General features: G+C 43.9%; 1 protein-coding gene across 7 annotated transcripts in view; it reads left to right on the plus strand.

Annotated features, from left to right (window-relative positions):
- Positions 1–19,433, plus strand: part of CALCR (calcitonin receptor) — a 145,633-nt gene that overhangs the window by 95,743 nt on the left and 30,457 nt on the right. For all 7 annotated transcript variants that reach the window (XM_083578754.1, XM_083578753.1, XM_083578759.1 and 4 more), the window contains one exon: positions 13,269–13,422. In XM_083578754.1, coding sequence (XP_083434880.1) covers positions 13,269–13,422 — 154 coding nt within the window. The remainder of the gene's footprint in view (positions 1–13,268; positions 13,423–19,433) is intronic.

Here is a 19,433-nt window from a genome sequence, read left to right on the forward strand (position 1 = left end):
CCTTTACTAGGCTAAACATACCCAATTCCCTCAAACATTCCTCATAAGGCTGGGTTTCCAGACCCTTTATGATCCCACATTTGATATCACGTAGGGCAGATGGAGGCCTAGCAGGCCTCATGAGACCCACATGCTAGAGGTTCTCCACCACCTAGAGAGCAACTGCAATCAGAGTAGACAATACAGGGCTAGATGGAGTAGTAGTCTGACTAGATATATCATGTAGCTTCCTGGGTTTCTAAGACATAGCTTTGTTCTTTTTCCATATTTTATTTATTTGATTTTCTGATAGCATTCCACATCAACAAAGCATCAACAAAAATGATACAACAAAGAGAAATCTTTCCTTTCAAAGATTTTAAATAATCGACAAAAAATCAGAAAACATTCATTGACTTCTCCTCTTCTTCTATGGTTCCTTTTAGCCCCTCTTTTCATCATGTTTTGTTAGTTCACCTCGTCTATTGTGACCACTTTTATATACTTTATTGATGTTTTACTCTGCTGAAAAAGTTACCATCCTGCTAGGTAAATTGTTTGCTTATAGTTCTTTTCCATATATTCTGTAAATAGTATCCAGTCTTCTTTATATCTTAGATCGTTTTGATTTCTTATTCTAGTGGTCATCCCTGCTAACTCTGCACATTCTAACAGTTTAATATGCCAGTCTTCTTTTCTTGGCACTTTATCTGTTTTCCATTTTGGTGCTAATAATACACAGCCGGCCGTTGTAGCATATAGAAACAAATTGCTTTCTCTTTTGGAAACTTCTGTAGTTTTTAGCCCTAACAGTAGTGCTACTGGGTTTTTAACAAAAGATTTTTTAAACATATTTTAAGTTCAGTATAAATCATTTCCCAATAATTTTTAATTATGCTACATAACCACCACATGTCGTAGAAGGTTCCTTCTGTTGTTTTACACTTCTAACAGTTACCTTTTATTGATTTTGACATTTTTGCTGATCTGTTGGGTGTCAGATACCACCTATGCTGCACCTTCATAAACTTTTCTCTTAACGTATAGCATGCCGTAAAACTTATATTTACTTTCCACAGTTGTTCCCATAGTATAAAATCTATATTGTGTCCAACGTCCCTAGCCCAACTTATCATTGTAGATTTTACTGTTTCCTCCATAGTCTCCTACTCATGTAATAAATTATACATTTTTGATAATATTTAGGCTTTGGATCTTAATATCTTCAAACTGCGAAGTCTTTCCAACAAAACTGTATCTTTTGTCTAACTTAAATTTTGCCCTTAACTGGTAATAACTTAACCAATCTGTCATTTGGACTTTTATCTCTTCATATTCTTTCAGTTTCTATTCCTCCCCAATGAGATTTAGAAGATCTCTATATGTACTCTAGTTTGTTTCTGTGTTAATTTTTTTCCTTGAGAGGACTTCTGTTGGTGATAACCATAGCAGTGCTTTTCTTTCTAATAGGTTTTTATATATATTTTATAGAGGGTTTTTTCTGATTATATGGTTTGAGAAGCTCATATATATAATTGCCTTTCCATACCATAGGTACGCATGCCATCCAAATTTTAAATCATGCCATCCAAATAAAATGTAGTCATCAATTTAAAATTTGAGACATAGCTTTGTTAATCCACAAAGAGGAGCCTAAAGCTCATAGCATGTTATAAATTTCAGGCAAATATGATGGATTGCATCATTTCTCTGTTCCCACCCCTGCCAAAGAAGAGCAGTAATACATTGGTCAATTGATATACATTACCTTGAGTGAGCGTTGGACAGTCTTTCAGCCCAACCTACCTCACAGGGTTGTTGTGAGGATAAAATAGGTAGCGGGAGAACCATGTACACCACTTTGAGCTCCTTAGAGGAAAGAAATAGAAATGTAAGAAATTAAATAAAATAACGATAGGAATGGCAGGTAGACATTGATAACAAATGAGCTCATCATTACAATTAGTATGTCATTGTAGCTCAATTCTAATGGAGTTTTTTGTACAAAGAGGTGAGAAGGAGAGGACAGAGAGAAAGCACTGCAGTTTGTTCTGTTAAAGTGCAAAGAGAAATTCCTGTGTAATTTATGGAACAAAAGACAAAATTGATTTTTCTCTATTACCTGAGGGTGCAGCTGAAATGATTACACAGGCGAGAAAGGGAAAGGATAGTGCTGTACAGACGGAAATATGTACTTCCATTTTTGTTTGTTTTTACTAGGTAAATGTTCACTTTTTCCAATTGAAATTCAGCAGGAAACATTTGTTACATTGCCTCACAATGCCTTCGAGAACGGTTGTTTTTTTTTAAAAAAAAACCTTTTCTCTTAGCAAGGCTGAATTCTAGGCCTTTGAAAGTAAACTGGAGATCTCAGTCTGAACTTCGTTTTTACTTCAGTGATTTGAAAACACTATGGTCTTCTCCCTCCCCACCACCAACACAACACTGGATGTAGCTGAAGCCAAACATCTTGCAAGGAGCTTGTTGCAATTCCTAAAGGGCAGCCAGGGCCACCTCAAATACCTGAATAATTCAGGTGTGAATTTCTGACATAGTGCTGACCTGCAGTCTATTGGCAGAAACCTTCAGCAGCCAGGGCTGAGATGTGACCTTACTCTATCTTGAGAAATAGACAGGCATCTATAATAGATCACGGTGTACCTAGATTTTCCTCAGAGAAAGATAAAAAGAAGTTAAAGGTAACTGAAATTGATAGTATTTGTTGAAGGTTTTCAGACCAAGCTAGCCACAGCTAAGTCCTACCATGACCAGTGGAACAAATAGGTACACCAGTTTGGATATCCTGATCAGTGGAAGAGGTCTTGTTGGTAGTGCCGCTGCCCTCAGAGATCTGTGGGGAGTGCTGTAGCCCTCATCTGCAGGGGAGGCAGTAAAAGAGCTTTCTCTGTGGCAGCCCCAAAGCAGTGAACTCCTTCCCCCACAGAGGTGCATGTGGCTATCTCTGTCCAGATAGCGGTGCAACTGGGCCACCAGCCAAAGCTGATGGAAAGCACTCGGTAACCTGAGCCAAGCAACAGCAGAGGATCCAGGAATGCCCTCAAGTTGCATACTCACTCCTTTAGGGGGAGTGGGTAAGCCCATCAAAAGAAGACCACCTCCCATCTATCCGGTGTAGGGAACCACCCACTAACAGGGCCTGAGTCTTATCTGGATTGAGCTTCAGTTTGTTAACTCTTACCTAGTTCATTACCGAAACAAGACAAGGGTCCAACACATCCACTGCCTCACCTGTAGATGAAAAGGAGAAGTAGGGCTGTGTGTCATCAGCATATCGCTGACCACATACTCCAAAACTCTGGATAAACCCACTCACCGGCTTCATGTAGATGTTAAACAGCATAGAGGATAGAAAAGAACCCACAGGAACCACACATTGAAGGCTCCATGAGACTGAAGAGTGCTCCTCAAGCACCAGCCTCCAAGTGTCAGTGGAACCATCACAAAGCAGTGCCACCCGCCCCCAACTCAGACAGTCACTCCAGACAGGCCCATAGCCAATGGTATTGAAAGCCACTGAGAGGTTGAGGAGTATTAACACATTCCCCCCGCACCATCTCTCTCCCAACTGAGGTTGTCGTACTGGGTGATCACAGCAGTTTCTGTGCCAAAAGTGGACCTAAACTCCAATTGAAATGGATCTAGAAAACCAGATCCGCCTTGATCCATGCATCTCTTTTAAGCAACTAGGTGTGGAGAGCTTTAAGACAGTACTGCTCTCAAAAAAGGGGGCTTTGAAGTTTGCCTGACTTCATTAAAGGTTGTTAATTTGGCTAGGATTACAATGTAAAATGCACTGTGCCTAGAATACTATGGTTCCTTCGATTCTAACCTCTAGGTAGTCTGACATGTAGTTTTTAAAGCAAGCGTAATTAAACACCTCATGCAGGAGGCTAGTCTTGACTTAATTGACTTTTGACACTTAATTACATGCATGAGTCTAACTATCACAGGCACTAGCTTGATCTGGGAGTCAGACTGTCTTGAACCCCCAAATTCATAACACATTTTTAGTTGTCCTCCTTGCAAATGGTGTTTTTAGTTGTATCTGTTTTGTACCTTTATTAAAATAGTTGAATGGTTTGTTGACTATTCTATTCTTATGGGATCTTAGTTTATGTAACCTGCCCAGCAGCCTTAGGGTGAAGGACGGGTAAGAAGTGCCATACAAAAATAAAGTTAGTCCTGACTAATTTAAGTAACGTTGTTTTCCATTGGACACAACTGACGTTGCCTGGATCAGAGCCTTTCTCTTACTATTATTTTTCCATATACCTTCTGCTCACATTTATTTATTTGATGAGCTTCATACAGATATATTTCCATCCTGCTCTTCAAAGTCCCCAAGTCAGAAAAGATCTCCAGCCATGCTGTTCTCAGCAAAAGCATTCTCTTGTCTCTGTGGCAGGTCAGATAAGCTGAGCAAACCCTTATCACTCTCCCACTGCTTCTGAGAGCTATTTTGATCTGTCCCCATTTGCAGTAAAGTGACTCCAGCTGAGAATTTAGGTTCAGCCAGAGAGCGTGAATTGGGGGGGGGGGGATTCCCACAAGACTTTCTGCTAATTATACATACCCTTCTCTGTTGTCACATCCTCTCTACAAAGGGAATTGCATTAATTAACTGCTCTTATCGCTCTTAACTGGAGGGAAGTTTTTCAACTTCTTTATCTTATCTGACACGCCATCCTTTTTATTTTGTAATTCTGAACACTCTTCCATCCTTGTTGTAATATTTCTGCTAAATATAAAAAAACGTTGCCCCTTCCATTTTTTTTTAATTAGATAAAACATACCAGATCACTTTAGACTTCTATCACATAAAAAAAAAATCTTCTAAAACATTTGTCACCTTGGCAGTTCTATTCTGAGTCCTTGGCATGGGTGGGTGACCCTGTAGCCTTCCAAATGTTGTTGGGTGCTAGTTCCAGCCGCCATGGCCAGTGGTCAGGGATGATGGGAGTTGTAGTCCTGTAGCAAATGAAAGGACATAGGTTCTCCACCCCTGTTCTACTGCAGTGCTGTCCAAATGAGACTTTACTAGGCTTTTTAGAACGTTGCTAATAATACTACCCCAGGTTTGGAAACTATGTTGCTAATTCTCTGGTTCAGCTTCCAGCTCCTTTTGATATTACTTGCAGATTTAATACACACTACACCCTAGCTCAGAATAACTTCAGCTATACTAGAACCAACCTAAAACTGTCTAGAAGACTTCTGAAATTGAAATAGATTTCAATTCGCTTTTTCTCATTGATCTATTTGCCCTTTATTTCAGTGCAAGGGTTAAGCATATATTAGGGTTGTTTTGGGCTACAGTTTGCAAAGAAAAGCAACTAAAAAGTTTGATATAATGAACAATGATGGTAATAATAACAATCAAATCTCCTGAGTAGCATTAAAAAGGAAATATTAAACAATCCCTCAGAGTGAAATTAGAAAAAGTGTAATATTTTTATATTCTCTTGAAAAGTGCCACACTGAGTCTTTTAGCACGACAGGCCCATTTTTTGAATTCATATATATATATATATGAATGAAACCAGGTTGGTAATGAGGCATGAGTCAGCAGGAATTTGCTGTTCCCCAGTTACAATTACTTTTGATCTGTTTTAGTGAATCCTTTGCAAGGCAAAGTTTAAAAGATAGTCCCTTTTATATCCCAGTTTTATATCCCATACAATCCACTTGTATTTGAATGCAAAACTTTTAAGATTTAGTATTCACATAGAAGTTAAAGTATAGAAAATTGCCATAAGGTTTCTGCCAGTGAATAGCTGGTCGCAACCCTCACCTCTTGTATATGACACCTGCCTGGCCATACAGGAATCCAGGGGTTGGGGACTTAACTTCTCTGCTGGGCAAAGAATCAGACTAGTGGAGATTGCAGTCAGAATCACAGGCTGGGTGTCTGAAAAGAACATTACTTACTTTTCGCCAGTCAACTCTTCCCCCACCCTCAGAATCACCCACGCTGTTTCCTTCCACTACTACCCTCCAAGAAGAAAGATACAGAACCCCATATCTTTACTTGAGGAGGGTTATTGTGAGAAAATAAGAAGAGCTTGCTGGATCAGGCCAATGGCCCATGTAGTCAAGCATAACAGTGGCCAACCAGAAGCCTGTGGGTAATGCACAAGCAGAACCTGAGCACAAGACCACTGGTCCTTTCAGTGGCTTCCAGCAACTGGTGTTCAGAAGCATTCCAGTCTCCAACCATGGAGGCAGAACATAGTTGTAATGGCTAGTAGCCATGGTAGTAGAGAAGACAATGGCCAGGAGAAAACCGATTGAGTAACTTACCCCGCCATGGGTCTGCCCTCCTTCTGCTATAGGAATCTCTCTTATTTCCTCCATATTACCAGCAGCTCTGCATGGCGATAAGATCTTTGCTGTTCATCTGCTGTCACTAAATGAGTCATATAATTTAGGAAACAATCTGGCAGGCAGAAACCTAGAAGCTTAAGTGGATTTCAGGAATCTGTAAATCTACATTTAAGCTCTATCAGTAAACACAATATGTGATCAGTGTTTTAAAGATCAGCACGCTTAATAAGGCAAGGGCAGACTGACCTGGCTTCTATAGTGTTTGCCATTGTGTTTCTTCTGGCATCTTGATGGAGAAGGTATTTTCTTCCAATTTATCATCATTAGTCTTTCCATTTGCATCGGACTTAATTTCCCCCTTCCATTAGGCTTGTATGCTAAGGGAACATAGTTCAAAGTAGCCTTCTGGAATCTCATCCAGTTTTGAACAGTCGCCAAAAAATATAGTGATTACCATTAATGTTTTGTGGAGACTGAGTCTCTTGGGGAAAAAGAAGTGTTGTTTGGAGTGTAGTAACTGTTAAAATAGATTTTGACACTGATCCACCATTTCTGTACTGTGTTGACATACTTAACTGTCCTTTTCATCAGCCTCGGGTGCTGATAACTGCTGGATATGATTTCTGCTTCTTGTCGTTAGAATAAGAAGTATTGGTCATCTATAGCAAGAGGATCCAGTTGATAATGTTAAAAACTAGTAGCCTCGTACAGTGTTGCTTGGGAATTCTAAGAATCCAAAAAATCAGCACATTTTTTAAATCAGTGGTTAAAGATCAAGCAGTTTTGAAAGGTTTAGCCTGCCCCCTTGATTCAAAATGGTGTCCATTTGTACCCAAACACAGAGGAAAACCTCTCTGATCTCAGGAATCTAATCATCACCTTTTATAGACAAATTATTTTGCCCTCTTCAGGCATTATAGAACCCTGACTACATAGAAGGCGCAGAACTTTTAAGTAGGGGTGAGAGGAATCTGTCCATGACAGGGCTCTTGTGTTCTTATGATGTAGATTGCATAGGCATGTACTATTCTAATTTGGCCTGTAGCTTTTTGGATAATGTTGCGAATGGCTGTAAAGACCCGCGACACACTGGTCACATCCATACCATATATTTAAAGCATATGACTTGCCTCCAAGAATCCTGGGAACTGTAGTTTGTTGGTGCTGCTGGAAATTACAGCTCTGTGGTGGGTAAACTACAGATCCCAGGATTCTTTGGGGGAAGCCATGTGCTTTAAATGTATGGTGTGGATGCGACCACTGGGGGGGTGGGAGGTGTTTAACATGGATAAAAAGTAAATGAAATCATCACTCTTGGGAGGAGTCCTCAACTTACACTTTGCTAACTGAAATAGATTTTAGTGAACAGCTCAAAATCTGAAAACAGGTAATGACATATGAACGGGTATAATACGTTCTGACAGAAAACTGATTTAAAGCTGCACTGTTGAGCCTTGTGTTATTTTGGAAAAGGTCTGTTGCTTATTTATTAGAATCTATGGACACTTGGAATTGAAGCATGCTGTCCTAGAGTGCTGATCTAATAAGCAGAGGGAGCTTAGCAATCCAAACCCAACGCAAACTCATTTAAGACTGAATTATATTGTCTGCGGAAAATCTCCTGATGTCTTATGATCTGAAATCAAATGACAAATGTAATAAAATGATGAGCCATTTTCAATACTAACAGACAGCGGAGCAAATTTTTCAGCAGTTGTCCATCAACATAGCTCAGTTGCTAGAGCATGAGGCTCTTAATCTCAGGGTTGTGGGTTTGAGCCCCCCATTGGGCAAAATATTCCTTCATTGCAGGGGGTTGGACTAAGATGACCCTCCTGGTCCCTTCCAACTCCACTTCTCTATGATTCTGTGATTTGCTAGAACTTTAGCACTGCTGATTTTTGAGACAGGTCACCAGGGGCATGTGAATGTTGAGGGCTTACACAGATGTCTCATGTAACAGCTCTTTGCAGCTTACCTGTGATTTCTAGCCTGGTCTACATATGCAGTAGAACGAAGTGAGATTTCTGGCATAGCAGAATAGTCTGACTGTGGGGGATTGCCTTTCTTTGTTTGTTATTGCTCTCCCATATAACAAGCTTCATCCAGTTAAGAACTAGCATGACAAGGGAAAAGGTTCTGTCCCAGCTCATTTCCTGCTGCATTATTTTTCTGATTGTAGAGTGTCTTGTTAGAGTAATGGAGCATTCTTTTTTCCCCTTTTTAAAAAGTGATTCTCCATCCATAAATTGAAATAAATACAGTCCATCCTACCACCTTAAAACTTTTCTACTGCATTTCCACCTCACTTTGCTGCATGTGCAGACAAGTCCCAAGTCCCATTGGAACACAGAAGTAACGCTTATAGACTTAAGTGGATTTGCAGTGAACCAGTGCATCTTGTCATGTTGTTTTTCAGCATACTAGATACGTAAAGAGTGCTGGATTGGCTCTGTGCCAAGCAAAATGCATTCAGGATACTGCTTTTCCTACTCTTAATTCCGATAAATTTACCACCTAGACACTTCTTCACATACCTAGAGCCGCATAATAACATTATACTGCATCCAGTGGTGGTGGTTGGAAGGCATCTAGGACAGGGCTGGCCCAAGACATTTTGGCACTTGTGGTGAGCCACAAAATGGTACCTCACTTCCTGCTAGGGAAGAAGGGTAAGTGAAGATCTACATCAGTAACAAGGGAGGAATAAATATCTACCTTGGGATTTGCTGCCCCTGTGGATCCTGCCACCTAAGGCTGCTGCCCCACCTTGCCTCATGGGTGGGCCACCCCTGATCTTGGAGCACCACTAAGCTATACTGCCTAGCCCACCATGAAGTCCTGGCTCTGCTCACATCACTCCCTTTTGCTGAATAGCAATGATGCAGCAGCTACTACATCTCACCCTAAATGCTTATACGTAATTCAACAACTCACAGGGTTTATGTAGGATGTACAGGGTGAGTCCTTTAAAAGAGGCCCCATGGATACAGAGTACACATGTTCCACGGGGCCTCTTTTAAAAGACACACCCTGTATAATTGCAGCATATCTTCATTGCAACTTCCTTGTTCCTCTGGGCTGTTAGAAGAAGACATCTTCTGCTGAAATATAGGTGGGTGAATGAGTGAATGAGTGAGTGAGTGAGTGAGTGAGTCATAGCAGCAGCAGGCTCTGACACTGAGAAGACTGGAAATGGGTTCCTTTAGCTATTGATCTTCCTCAAACTTGGCCCTCCAGATGTTTTTGGCCTACAACTCCGATGATCCCTAGCTAGCAGGACCAGTGGTCAGGGATGATGGGAACTGTAGTCTCAAAACATCTGGAGGGCTGAGGTTGAGGAAGCCTGATCTTGAGGGCTGCCTCTACAGTCACTTGGAAGCTTATTAGTATATAGTGGCTGACTGAGAGAGGCTAATTAATTAAAATGAAATTCCTTTTAAACCACTTCAGCATGAATGAAAAATTCCGTAAATATTTGCAAGTGAAGACTGATGTTTACCATGTCCTCAACACGATTTCTTTCAACACAGTTCATCTTGATGTATTGCTAGGTCTGAACTCTTCATTCTAATATTTTCTAATATATTTTCAAATTGATGAGACGCGACTCTAAGCACTAGCCAGATGCATCCCTCATGCCCTGTCTAATAGCTTTCCCAAAGCTATTACACATCAAGAGACTAAGCTTCTCAGAAAGCCATAAATAACTCAGAAGATGGATGCAGAATTTAAATCAGAAAACAAACTGCAATCGCTGCATGTGACCGAGAGAATGGAAATACAGAAGACATGTAGGAACATGGGGCAACATAATGAAATTAAGTGTCCTAAAAGCTCACAGTGTCTGGACACTGAACTGTATGACTGGAAAAGGCCGTCACATTGAGCTCTGATCAGCAATAAATACATCAGCCTCCAACAAATGACACCATGGAATCTAAACAACTCTGTATCACAAGCAGAGAGCTTATCTTCCTAAAGGACATTCGGATTAAGTCCTTCTGAATGACATAAAACAGTAAATTAAGCCACAAGCAAAGAACCCCAGGATTAGAAATAATTCAGATTTTAGGAAAATTTTCTTCTTTTTCCACCCATTTTTTTAAAAATTGATTTGGCTCAGATTACAATGGAGCTGCAGGCCAGTCGGCAGAAATTTAATAGGATCTCCTTTAAGAGACACTTTAGGATAGTCATATGTGACCCAACTCTACAGTGACCCCCAGTCTGGTATAGTGGTTAAGGTGTTTGACTAGAAATCTAGTAGAGATCTGGGTTCAAATCCCCATTTGGCCTCACTGCATGACGGCTTAGTGTACCTCAGCCCAATCCACTTCACCACGTTGTTCTGACGACCTGCTTCAGGAGAAGCAGGGGAAATGCTTTTGAATAAGCAGTACAACCCAACTCCACAGAGAAAGCCAGTGTTGTATAGTGGTTAAAATGTTGGACTGGGAATATAGAGATCTGGGTTCAAATTCAGTCTCACTGCATTACTGGTTTAGTCAGTCTGCCTCGGTGCAGCCCACCTCACCAGGTTGTTGTGAGGGCAAAGGGCTGTAGCCCATCTATGCCACTCTGTGCCCATTGGCGGAACAATGAGATGAAATACAAATAACAGTAACTCCTTAGCTCTTTGGGATGCTCACATGCTGTACCTCTCAGACAAGCTGGACTCCTCCAGATAACTCCCTCTTTCTCTATTTCCACTGCTTCATTCAACTCTGCTCTCATGGCCGCATTCAACTATTGTTGCAAAAGGCTTTATCCATGCGGAAAAAGTAACACTGGGGCTTCAGTAGCTAGCTTTCTTTTGCAATCTTGCTTTATCAAGAGCAAAGGACAAGTTGACAAAGGCATCAAAGTATATCAGAAGTGGCCTTTTGCAGTTCTTGAATTACTGGGGGCACCTGCTCTGACTACCTTTTGTAGTGGTCCTCTTAGCTACTGTTCTTAGAAGGCTACCAAGTGGCACAATTTTGGATAAAACCTGAGGAAGTCAAGGGCCCAGAGTCCCATAATTTGAGAACCGACCTGTTGTTGATTGCTGAGTCTCAATACCACTTTTTGGATGAAAGTGCTCTAGCTACCACAGATGCAGTGTCCGGATGGATGTGTGTGTCTCTAAAAGCATTACCTTTAAGAAAGAAAGATGCAGACGTTTTGATAAGATCAGATCACCTGCATAGGGTACTTCATATGGTATATACACTTTACGTTGTTTCTTTTTAACCACTTGCCATATCCCAGCTGGCATGCATTTGGCCTGCCCCATGGTACTGTTTTCAGAACCTGAAGTTTCGTAGTAGCACTAGATGATGTTGATATATCCCATGCCTTGCATTGCAAAGAGAGATTAAGAGAGAGATGGGACCTAAATCATTTGACAGGTGGTTCTCCGCATCTGTCTATAGTGGCCATGTGTCCTTCTTTACAGAGGACATTCCTCTATATGGAGGGCTGTCTAAGAACAGTCCTCTACTTGAAGATGTCTTCTAGTGGAAGAGCCGTCTGGTTTAAATATAACGAAGAGAGAGCAGGGGCATTGAAACTGACAATCGATATCACCATGGTAAACATTCTGAGAAGGCATATAGGTTACCTGGTCTTCCTCATCATGGTAACGTGCATTTGTGTTTAAATGATAGTCATTCTTTTTAAACTTGCATATATATATATATATATATATATATATATATATATATATACCAACATATGTAAATTGTATACAATTTACATATGTGCCCTCTTTTGCTCCCCCCCCCTTTTGATGATGTATATGTGACCACCCTAATCTGTGCTCAACAGGTCCATGGAATGAACAAACACATTTTTAGATAATTGCATGTCTCCTTAGACCAAAATTTTCTCTTGTAATTATTTTTGGAGCAACTGGCTGTCAGTCAAATAGAAGAAACTAAAGTTATCTACCGAGTTCACAGAGGCTGTTTATTGGCAGTTTTTAGAGACAGATATGTTTTGGTTTGATAAAGTCTCATCCTGACTGAAGAGCAGTATGTACAGAGCTCTGTGTGTCTGTCAGTCACCGCAGTGCTCAGCAGGCTATGATCAATAAGAACGTGAAGAGGGTGTCTTGAACACCAGCTGAGAGACTCATTCAGTATACAAAGGACAAGTCATAGAACATATTGACCCATGCTTTAGGAAAACAGTCTGGGGAAGATTTAGGGACCTTACATTTTGGCTGGTACATAAGGAACATGCAGATATTTGCTTTCTTCTTACATGCAATTCTTTTGTCTCAGTGCTTCATTTGTGAAAAGTAGGTTTTCATGGCTCATATCAGCTTGGAAGTTTCAGGCTGAGAATGCCCATTCAGCCTTATTCCAAAATGTATAGAGCCTGATTATTGATGCACTTTTCCCCATACTCAGTTTCCCCTACTTCATATTTTAAACAGGAATCCTGAGGTCTCATGACAGTTTCCTTTTGATAACTAGTCCATTTCTCCAAAACAGTCATACGTAACTTTGGAAATCAATTCTAGCTTTTAGAAGCAGAGCACCACTTAATGTTTATAATTACAAGAGGAAGGATCAGGAAAGCCAGGTTAACGTGACCTTTGAAGGATCCAGCTAGCATCTCTCCAGGAACTTAGCTGGCCTCTAGGTCTACTTATTTGTTAGCTCTGCAGAACTTCAGAGTGAAGGAAAAGAATTCTAAAGTGTGAGTTGTTGGTAGTAGCTTTTGGAATTTTGGCTCGTTGTGCCTGATGCCTGGTGATTTAGGAGGTCCATGTACTCAATATATCTGATTTATTTGTAGCTCACAGTCCGTGGCAGCTGTTGAAAGATTCCAACAAACACCAGGCATGGAAAATCCTTTTGGATCTTAGCACCGATATTCTTGTTTGCTTGCTTACCTATGGCATTCATATGGTTGTCTGTCTACAGTTTAATGCTTTTCTGTTTGTCTGACAGGTAAGCTGCAAAGTGCTTCAGTTTTTCCACCAATACATGATGGGCTGCAACTACTTCTGGATGCTTTGTGAAGGCATTTATCTTCATACTCTCATTGTGGTGGCAGTATTTGCTGAAGAGCAGCGTCTGCACTGGTATTACCTCTTGGGTTGGGGTATGTGGCATTTCCCCTCCTTCCTGTTCTTTAATTTCTTCTGTTCTTCTTTCTTCTGGTTTCCAGTGGCTGGAAGTGTGATGGCCCCTAGGCCAGCTGGTGATGGCCTTGCAGAGGGAGCAAGGTTTTGTTTTTTTTCTGTTACGTATTAGGCAGTGCTCCTGATGAATCATAAAACTTAGTACTGATATTCTACTTTGAAAAATATTTGATTTAAGAGAAGACGTAAGACACTTACAAATTTCCTGGTACAAAAGCCCCCCACAGAAATTGGAAGTTAAGGCACCTGGGCTTAAAAGTCTGTGTCCTTTAAGCAGGACCTTTATGCACACTACAGTTTGAAAGTTTGTGCTTGCATAAAATCATTAATTTGTTTATATAGCATTATTATTATTTTACAATATATTTACAAATATATAAATGCACACACACCTACAGATAAACACATAGAAAAAGGAAGGGAAATGCTAAAGCCAGGTCTTGTGTATTGTTAATCGCAGTGTTCCTAGCAGTGATTATAGTTCAACAATACATTGCGTCTTATTGCACCAACAAAAAAATGCCATTTATCAATAAAGCAGTTCCTAACTTATCTTCTTTTCCTTACTCCTGAAGGGTTTTCTTCTTGCAGTCTGCATACTTTATAACCATGATCACTCAGTGTGCAGAACCAGTGAGCTGGCCAGAAATATAGGGGCCCCTGAGAAATAATCACGCCTGGTTGGACGCATGAGGAGCAATGATTCCCTTGTCCTTTTTAAATGATCCCTGCATGCTATTCCCAGAAATGGTGCCTAGGATGGGTTGAGGTGGGAACAGTGGTGTCAGGGAACTGTCATCTGAGACGAAGGAGGTGAAAGGGCTCATGGAGGGTGAGAGAGACCACTCAGCGGAGGAGGGGACCAGCAGGGGGAGAAGTGGAGTTCCAAGGGAAAGTGAGTCGGAGGGAGGGCTCAGAGACACTTCAAGCGAGAACAGTGGGGAGGTTTCAGGACCTCCCGTAGGGACACCCACTCCTCGGCAGAAACTGTCACGCCGAGAGTCCAGAAGACGCGTTTCCGTTAAGGAGCTTTTATGCTGGAAGAAGTTCCGTAAACGCCCACTGTCCGATTCAACGAGCGATTGATGGAGCCATGCTTAAGGAGCTCCATCACAGACAGAGGTTTGGGAACTTAGCCAAACTCTGAGGGATCAGGATTTTACGCACAAGCAGCTCACCATCCCATCACAGCAATCGGACAGTCCCTGAAAGCAGCTTGTGCAGAGAGGCATCATGAGCAACCCAGCCGGAGCCGGAGGAGCAGCAGGAGCTGGAGAAAGTCCAAGTCTGGAAGAAAGGTACAGAGTGTTGGAACTCCAGCTAGCAATGCAAACGGCGAGGCTAGAAGAAAGGAGGGCGCAGGATGCAGAAAAGGCAAAAGGCGCTACACTAGCAAGAAAGATGCCAGGAATGGTGCAGAAGTTTGGGGGGGACCCCAGGAACTACCAAGCCTTTAGGACAGAGATGCAGTATGCTCTCGAACTGCAGTTTAACGACTTTCCCGATGAGGCATCGCGAGTGGCGTTTGTGATTGGCCATCTCGAAGGAGGGGCGAGAGACTGGGTCAGGCCCCTGATGGCAGGGAATAGTGACATGCTGAAGGACGCGAGGAAGTTTTTTCGCACCATGGATTTGATGTTTTCCAGCGAGATTGAACAGGGACTGGTGCGCAGACAATTGATGGCTTGCAAACAGGGGAGCCGATCGGTTCGTGAGTACTGGACTGAGTTTACAATGTTGATACATAAATTGGGGTCGGACCTATCGGCGGAACCCATTCAAATGCTCTTTGAAGAGGGGCTTTTTTCGGCGGTTAAAGACGAACTTTCCCGGGCGCCCAGGGCGGAGTCTATGGACCAGCTGACCAAATCAGCGCTGACCATTGGAGCGCGCCAGGAGGCAAGAGCCTTGGAGAAGCGGGAGGGGAAAGGAGAGCGTCGGAGGGATTTCCGCATTCCAGAGATTCCAGAACCAAGTTTCCCGCCCGGAGAGCCGATGGAAGTTGGAACAGCGCGCGCGCGCGCAGTTTCAAATCCCAGTGAAGGGAGGAAGAAGGAGGGAAAGAGCGCCAAGAAATGTTATCTCTGCCAGCAGCCAGGTCACTTTGCCAGAGTCTGCCCGCAAAGAAAGGAATGGCAAGGGATGGTGGGAGCTGTTGGGGGGAAGGAGGAGGAAGTCCAGGAGCCAGTAAAAGCCAACGCCTGTCTGCCACTGTCAGGGCACTGCAGACAGGCCAAGGAGCAGTAAAAGTGCCCACTCCGGAACCTCCAAGACCAGCCCTAGTAATAGAGGTGTTGCTAGAGCTGGCAAACGGATACCCACTAAAGACCAAGGCGCTGTTGGACTCAGGCAGCTCCTGTAATTTTATGAGCAAGGAGTTTGCAGCTGAACACCAGATACAGACACTCCCTTTAAGCAACCCCCTGCAGGTCACCACGATCGATGGGAGGGAGCTGTTGGGGGGAGAAGTTAGCCTACAGACCGTCCCAATGGTTATGAGGGTGGCAAGGCACACCGAAAGGATAGCGTTCAATGTAGCCACCCTGGGAGGGGCGCCAGTCATTTTGGGAATGAGCTGGCTAGCGTTGCATGACCCGCTAGTGGGCTGGCATCAGAGAGTGGTCTCCTTTGGGTCAGCACATTGCCTGGAACACTGCAAAGAGGGAAAGGTGCCAGAAGGGGCAAAAGCCTCCCTAGCAGGGACGGAAGTGGCGGACAAAGGGAAGGTGCCCAAACAATACGCTGACCTGAGCAAGGTCTTCAGCGAAAGGGAAGCAGATAAACTACCACCACATAGAGACTTTGACTGCCAAATTAACCTGGTCCCTGGGGCCCAGCTCCCCGTGGGCAAGCTGTACGCCATGTCAGACAGGGAAATGCAGGAGTTGAGGGAGTTTATTGACAAAAACCTGAAGAGAGGTTTCATCAGAGAGTCCAGAGCGGTGGGGGGCAGCCCAGTGTTTTTTGTGGACAAAAAAAACACGGATAAACCGAGATTGGTCGTGGACTACCGGCGGTTAAATGCCGTGTCAGAACCAGTGACTTTCCCCATGCCCAGGATTGATGACATTTTGACCAGGGTGAGGAAGGGAAAGATATTCACGAAACTGGACCTGAGAGGAGCATACAACCTGATACGAATAAAGAAGGGGGACGAATGGAAGACAACGATGTTCACCCCCCTAGGGGCTTTCGAATATCTCGTTATGCCCTTTGGATTACAAGCAGGCTCCGCCTGTTTTCAATCGCTCATGAACCATGTACTGGGACCTTTGCTCTACAAGAATTGCGTGGCCTTCCTCGATGACGTGCTGATATATTCAGAGAATGAGGAGCAGCATGTAAAGGATGTCAGGGAAGTGCTGAGCCAGCTGCAAGCAAACCAGTTGTGGGTGAAATTGGAGAAGTGTCAGTTCCACACCAAGGAGGTGGAATTCCTGGGGTACCGCTTATCAGACAAGGGATTAGCCATGGATCCAGGCAAGGTCCAGGCGGTGCTGGAATGGAAGACACCGAAAACGAAAAAAGATGTGCAAAGGTTCTTAGGGTTTGGGAACTTTTACCGTAAATTCATCAAGAACTTTGCCCACTTAACGGCTCCCATCACGGACTGTCTAAGCAGCAAGAAGAAATTCGTTTGGACGGCGGAGGCGGAGCACGCTTTTGAGGAATTGAAAAGGGCATTCGCTTCGGAAGAACAGCTCCTGCATGTGGATTTACAAAAACCCATGAGAGTGGAAACTGATGCCTCAGACCAGGCGGTGGGGGCAGTGCTGCTTCAGCCAGGGAGCAATAAGTCGGAATGGAGACCGTGTGCCTTCTTTTCGCGTAAGCTGAACAAATCCGAGAGGAACTACACGGTATATGACCGAGAACTACTCGCCATTCACGAAGCGTTCCGGAGATGGAGACACTTACTAATTGGCGCACAGCATAAGGTGCAAGTGTGTACGGACCACAAGAATTTGGAGTATTGGAGAACGGCACGAGTGCTCAACCAACGACAAGTGAGATGGGCCCAGGAGTTTTCCAAATTCCATTTTGAAATCTGCTATGTGCCAGGTCCAGAAAACATCAGAGCGGACGCTCTCTCTCGCAAACCTGAATATTTGGAGGGGGAGGGAGCGCCAGAAGAGAGACATATTATCCCAGAGGACCACTGGGTGTGTGGTGCGGCCTGGGTGGGGCAAAGAGAACTGGTAGAGGGAACGGTAAATGATGAGTACGCCCAGGATAAGCTCAGAGGTTTAAGGAGAGAGGGAGAAGACCCCGGAGGTTTTGAAGAAAGAAACGGGGCATTGTATTACAAAGGGGCGCTATATATACCCGAAGGGGAATTGAGGGGGAGAGTACTCAAACAGCTGCACGACAATCCCACAGCGGGGCATTTTGGGCAACACAAGACCATGTGGTTGGTGACCAGGGAGTTTTGGTGGCCCAAGGTGAGGGAGGATGTACGGGAGTATGTGAGAAGGTGTGACCAATGCCAGAGAGCCAAAGGAGAAAGGCGGGCACCAGCGGGGTTATTAGAACCGTTACCCACACCAGAACGACCGTGGGAGGCGGTGTCGATAGATTTTATGACTGATCTGCCCAAATCCCAGGGGAAAACCGCCATACTAGTCGTAGTAGACCTGTTAACTAAGATGGGTCACTTTGTAGCTTGCTCACATGCAGTCACGGCGGAAGAGACAGCGAAATTGTTTGTAGAACATATTTTTAGGCTGCATGGCGCCCCCTTGAGGCTGGTTTCCGACAGAGGGAAACAGTTCACGTCCAGATTCTGGAGGAAGCTTATGAGCTTGTTGCACGTAGAGGTCAACTTTTCGACTGCCAGGCACCCTGAGACCAATGGGCAGGCGGAGAGGGCAAACGGTATCCTTCAACAATACCTGAGGTGTTATGTCAATGACAGAGAAAACGATTGGGTCGAAAAGTTGGCACTAGCGGAATTTGCTTACAATAATGCAGAGAATGTGTCCACCGGGATGAGCCCCTTTTTGGCTAATTATGGGTGCCACCCCAGGGCGTTTCCAGGGGAAGGAGGAGAGAGGTGGAGTGTTCTGGCCGCTGAACTTTTTGTAGAAGAAATGGAAGCGATCCATCGTCAACTCCAACACAACTTAGAAAGGGCCAAAGAAGAATATAAGAGGCAGGCAGACAAGAGCAGAAGGGAAGGTGAAACAATTAGGGTGGGGAGTCGGGTCTGGCTATCAACCCAAGGATTGCCGTTCAAGGGGGGTTGCAAGAAATTGAGACCCAAAAGATTGGGACCATTTGAGGTCATCCAACAGGTCAACCCAGTGGCTTTCAGACTCCGGTTACCGAACCACATGAAACTGCACCCAGTATTCCACAGGTCATTACTGTCACCATACAGGGGGGAAGGTGAAGGGGTATCCACACGGGGGCCAGCCATAGAAGAAAGGGAAAGCCGCAACTATGTGGCGGAAATCATCGACTCCAGGTGGAAGGGTAATCAGGTGGAGTATTTGGTCGCGTGGGAAGGGGAACCGGAGTCGGAAAACACCTGGGTAAAGGCAGAGGAGGTCCATGACGAGATCTTGATCGAAACGTTCCACCAAAGGTTCCCCAGGAAACCTCAGCCAGTAGCGAGGTTCCGGAGGGAGTACTTTGGCACCACCGACGATGAGGAGGAACTGGAGGGATTCAGGGAATCGGAGTTGGAAGGAGGTACAGACTCCGAGGAGGAGGAGTACTTGGAAACCGGAAACAGCAAAAGGTGGAGGGAAGTGTTCGAAACTTCGGAAGATGAGGGAGGTTCCTTCAGGGGTTTTGCTCCCTCGCCTCCCGCAGAGGAGGGGAGGGAAGGGGGTGAAGGGGGCCCTGGAGGGGAGGTGGATGTCAGGGAACTGTCATCTGAGACGAAGGAGGTGAAAGGGCTCATGGAGGGTGAGAGAGACCACTCAGCGGAGGAGGGGACCAGCAGGGGGAGAAGTGGAGTTCCAAG

Source organism: Podarcis filfolensis (assembly GCF_964270895.1).
Source record: "Podarcis filfolensis genome assembly, chromosome: 12".
NCBI classification, from domain to species: domain Eukaryota; kingdom Metazoa; phylum Chordata; class Lepidosauria; order Squamata; family Lacertidae; genus Podarcis; species Podarcis filfolensis.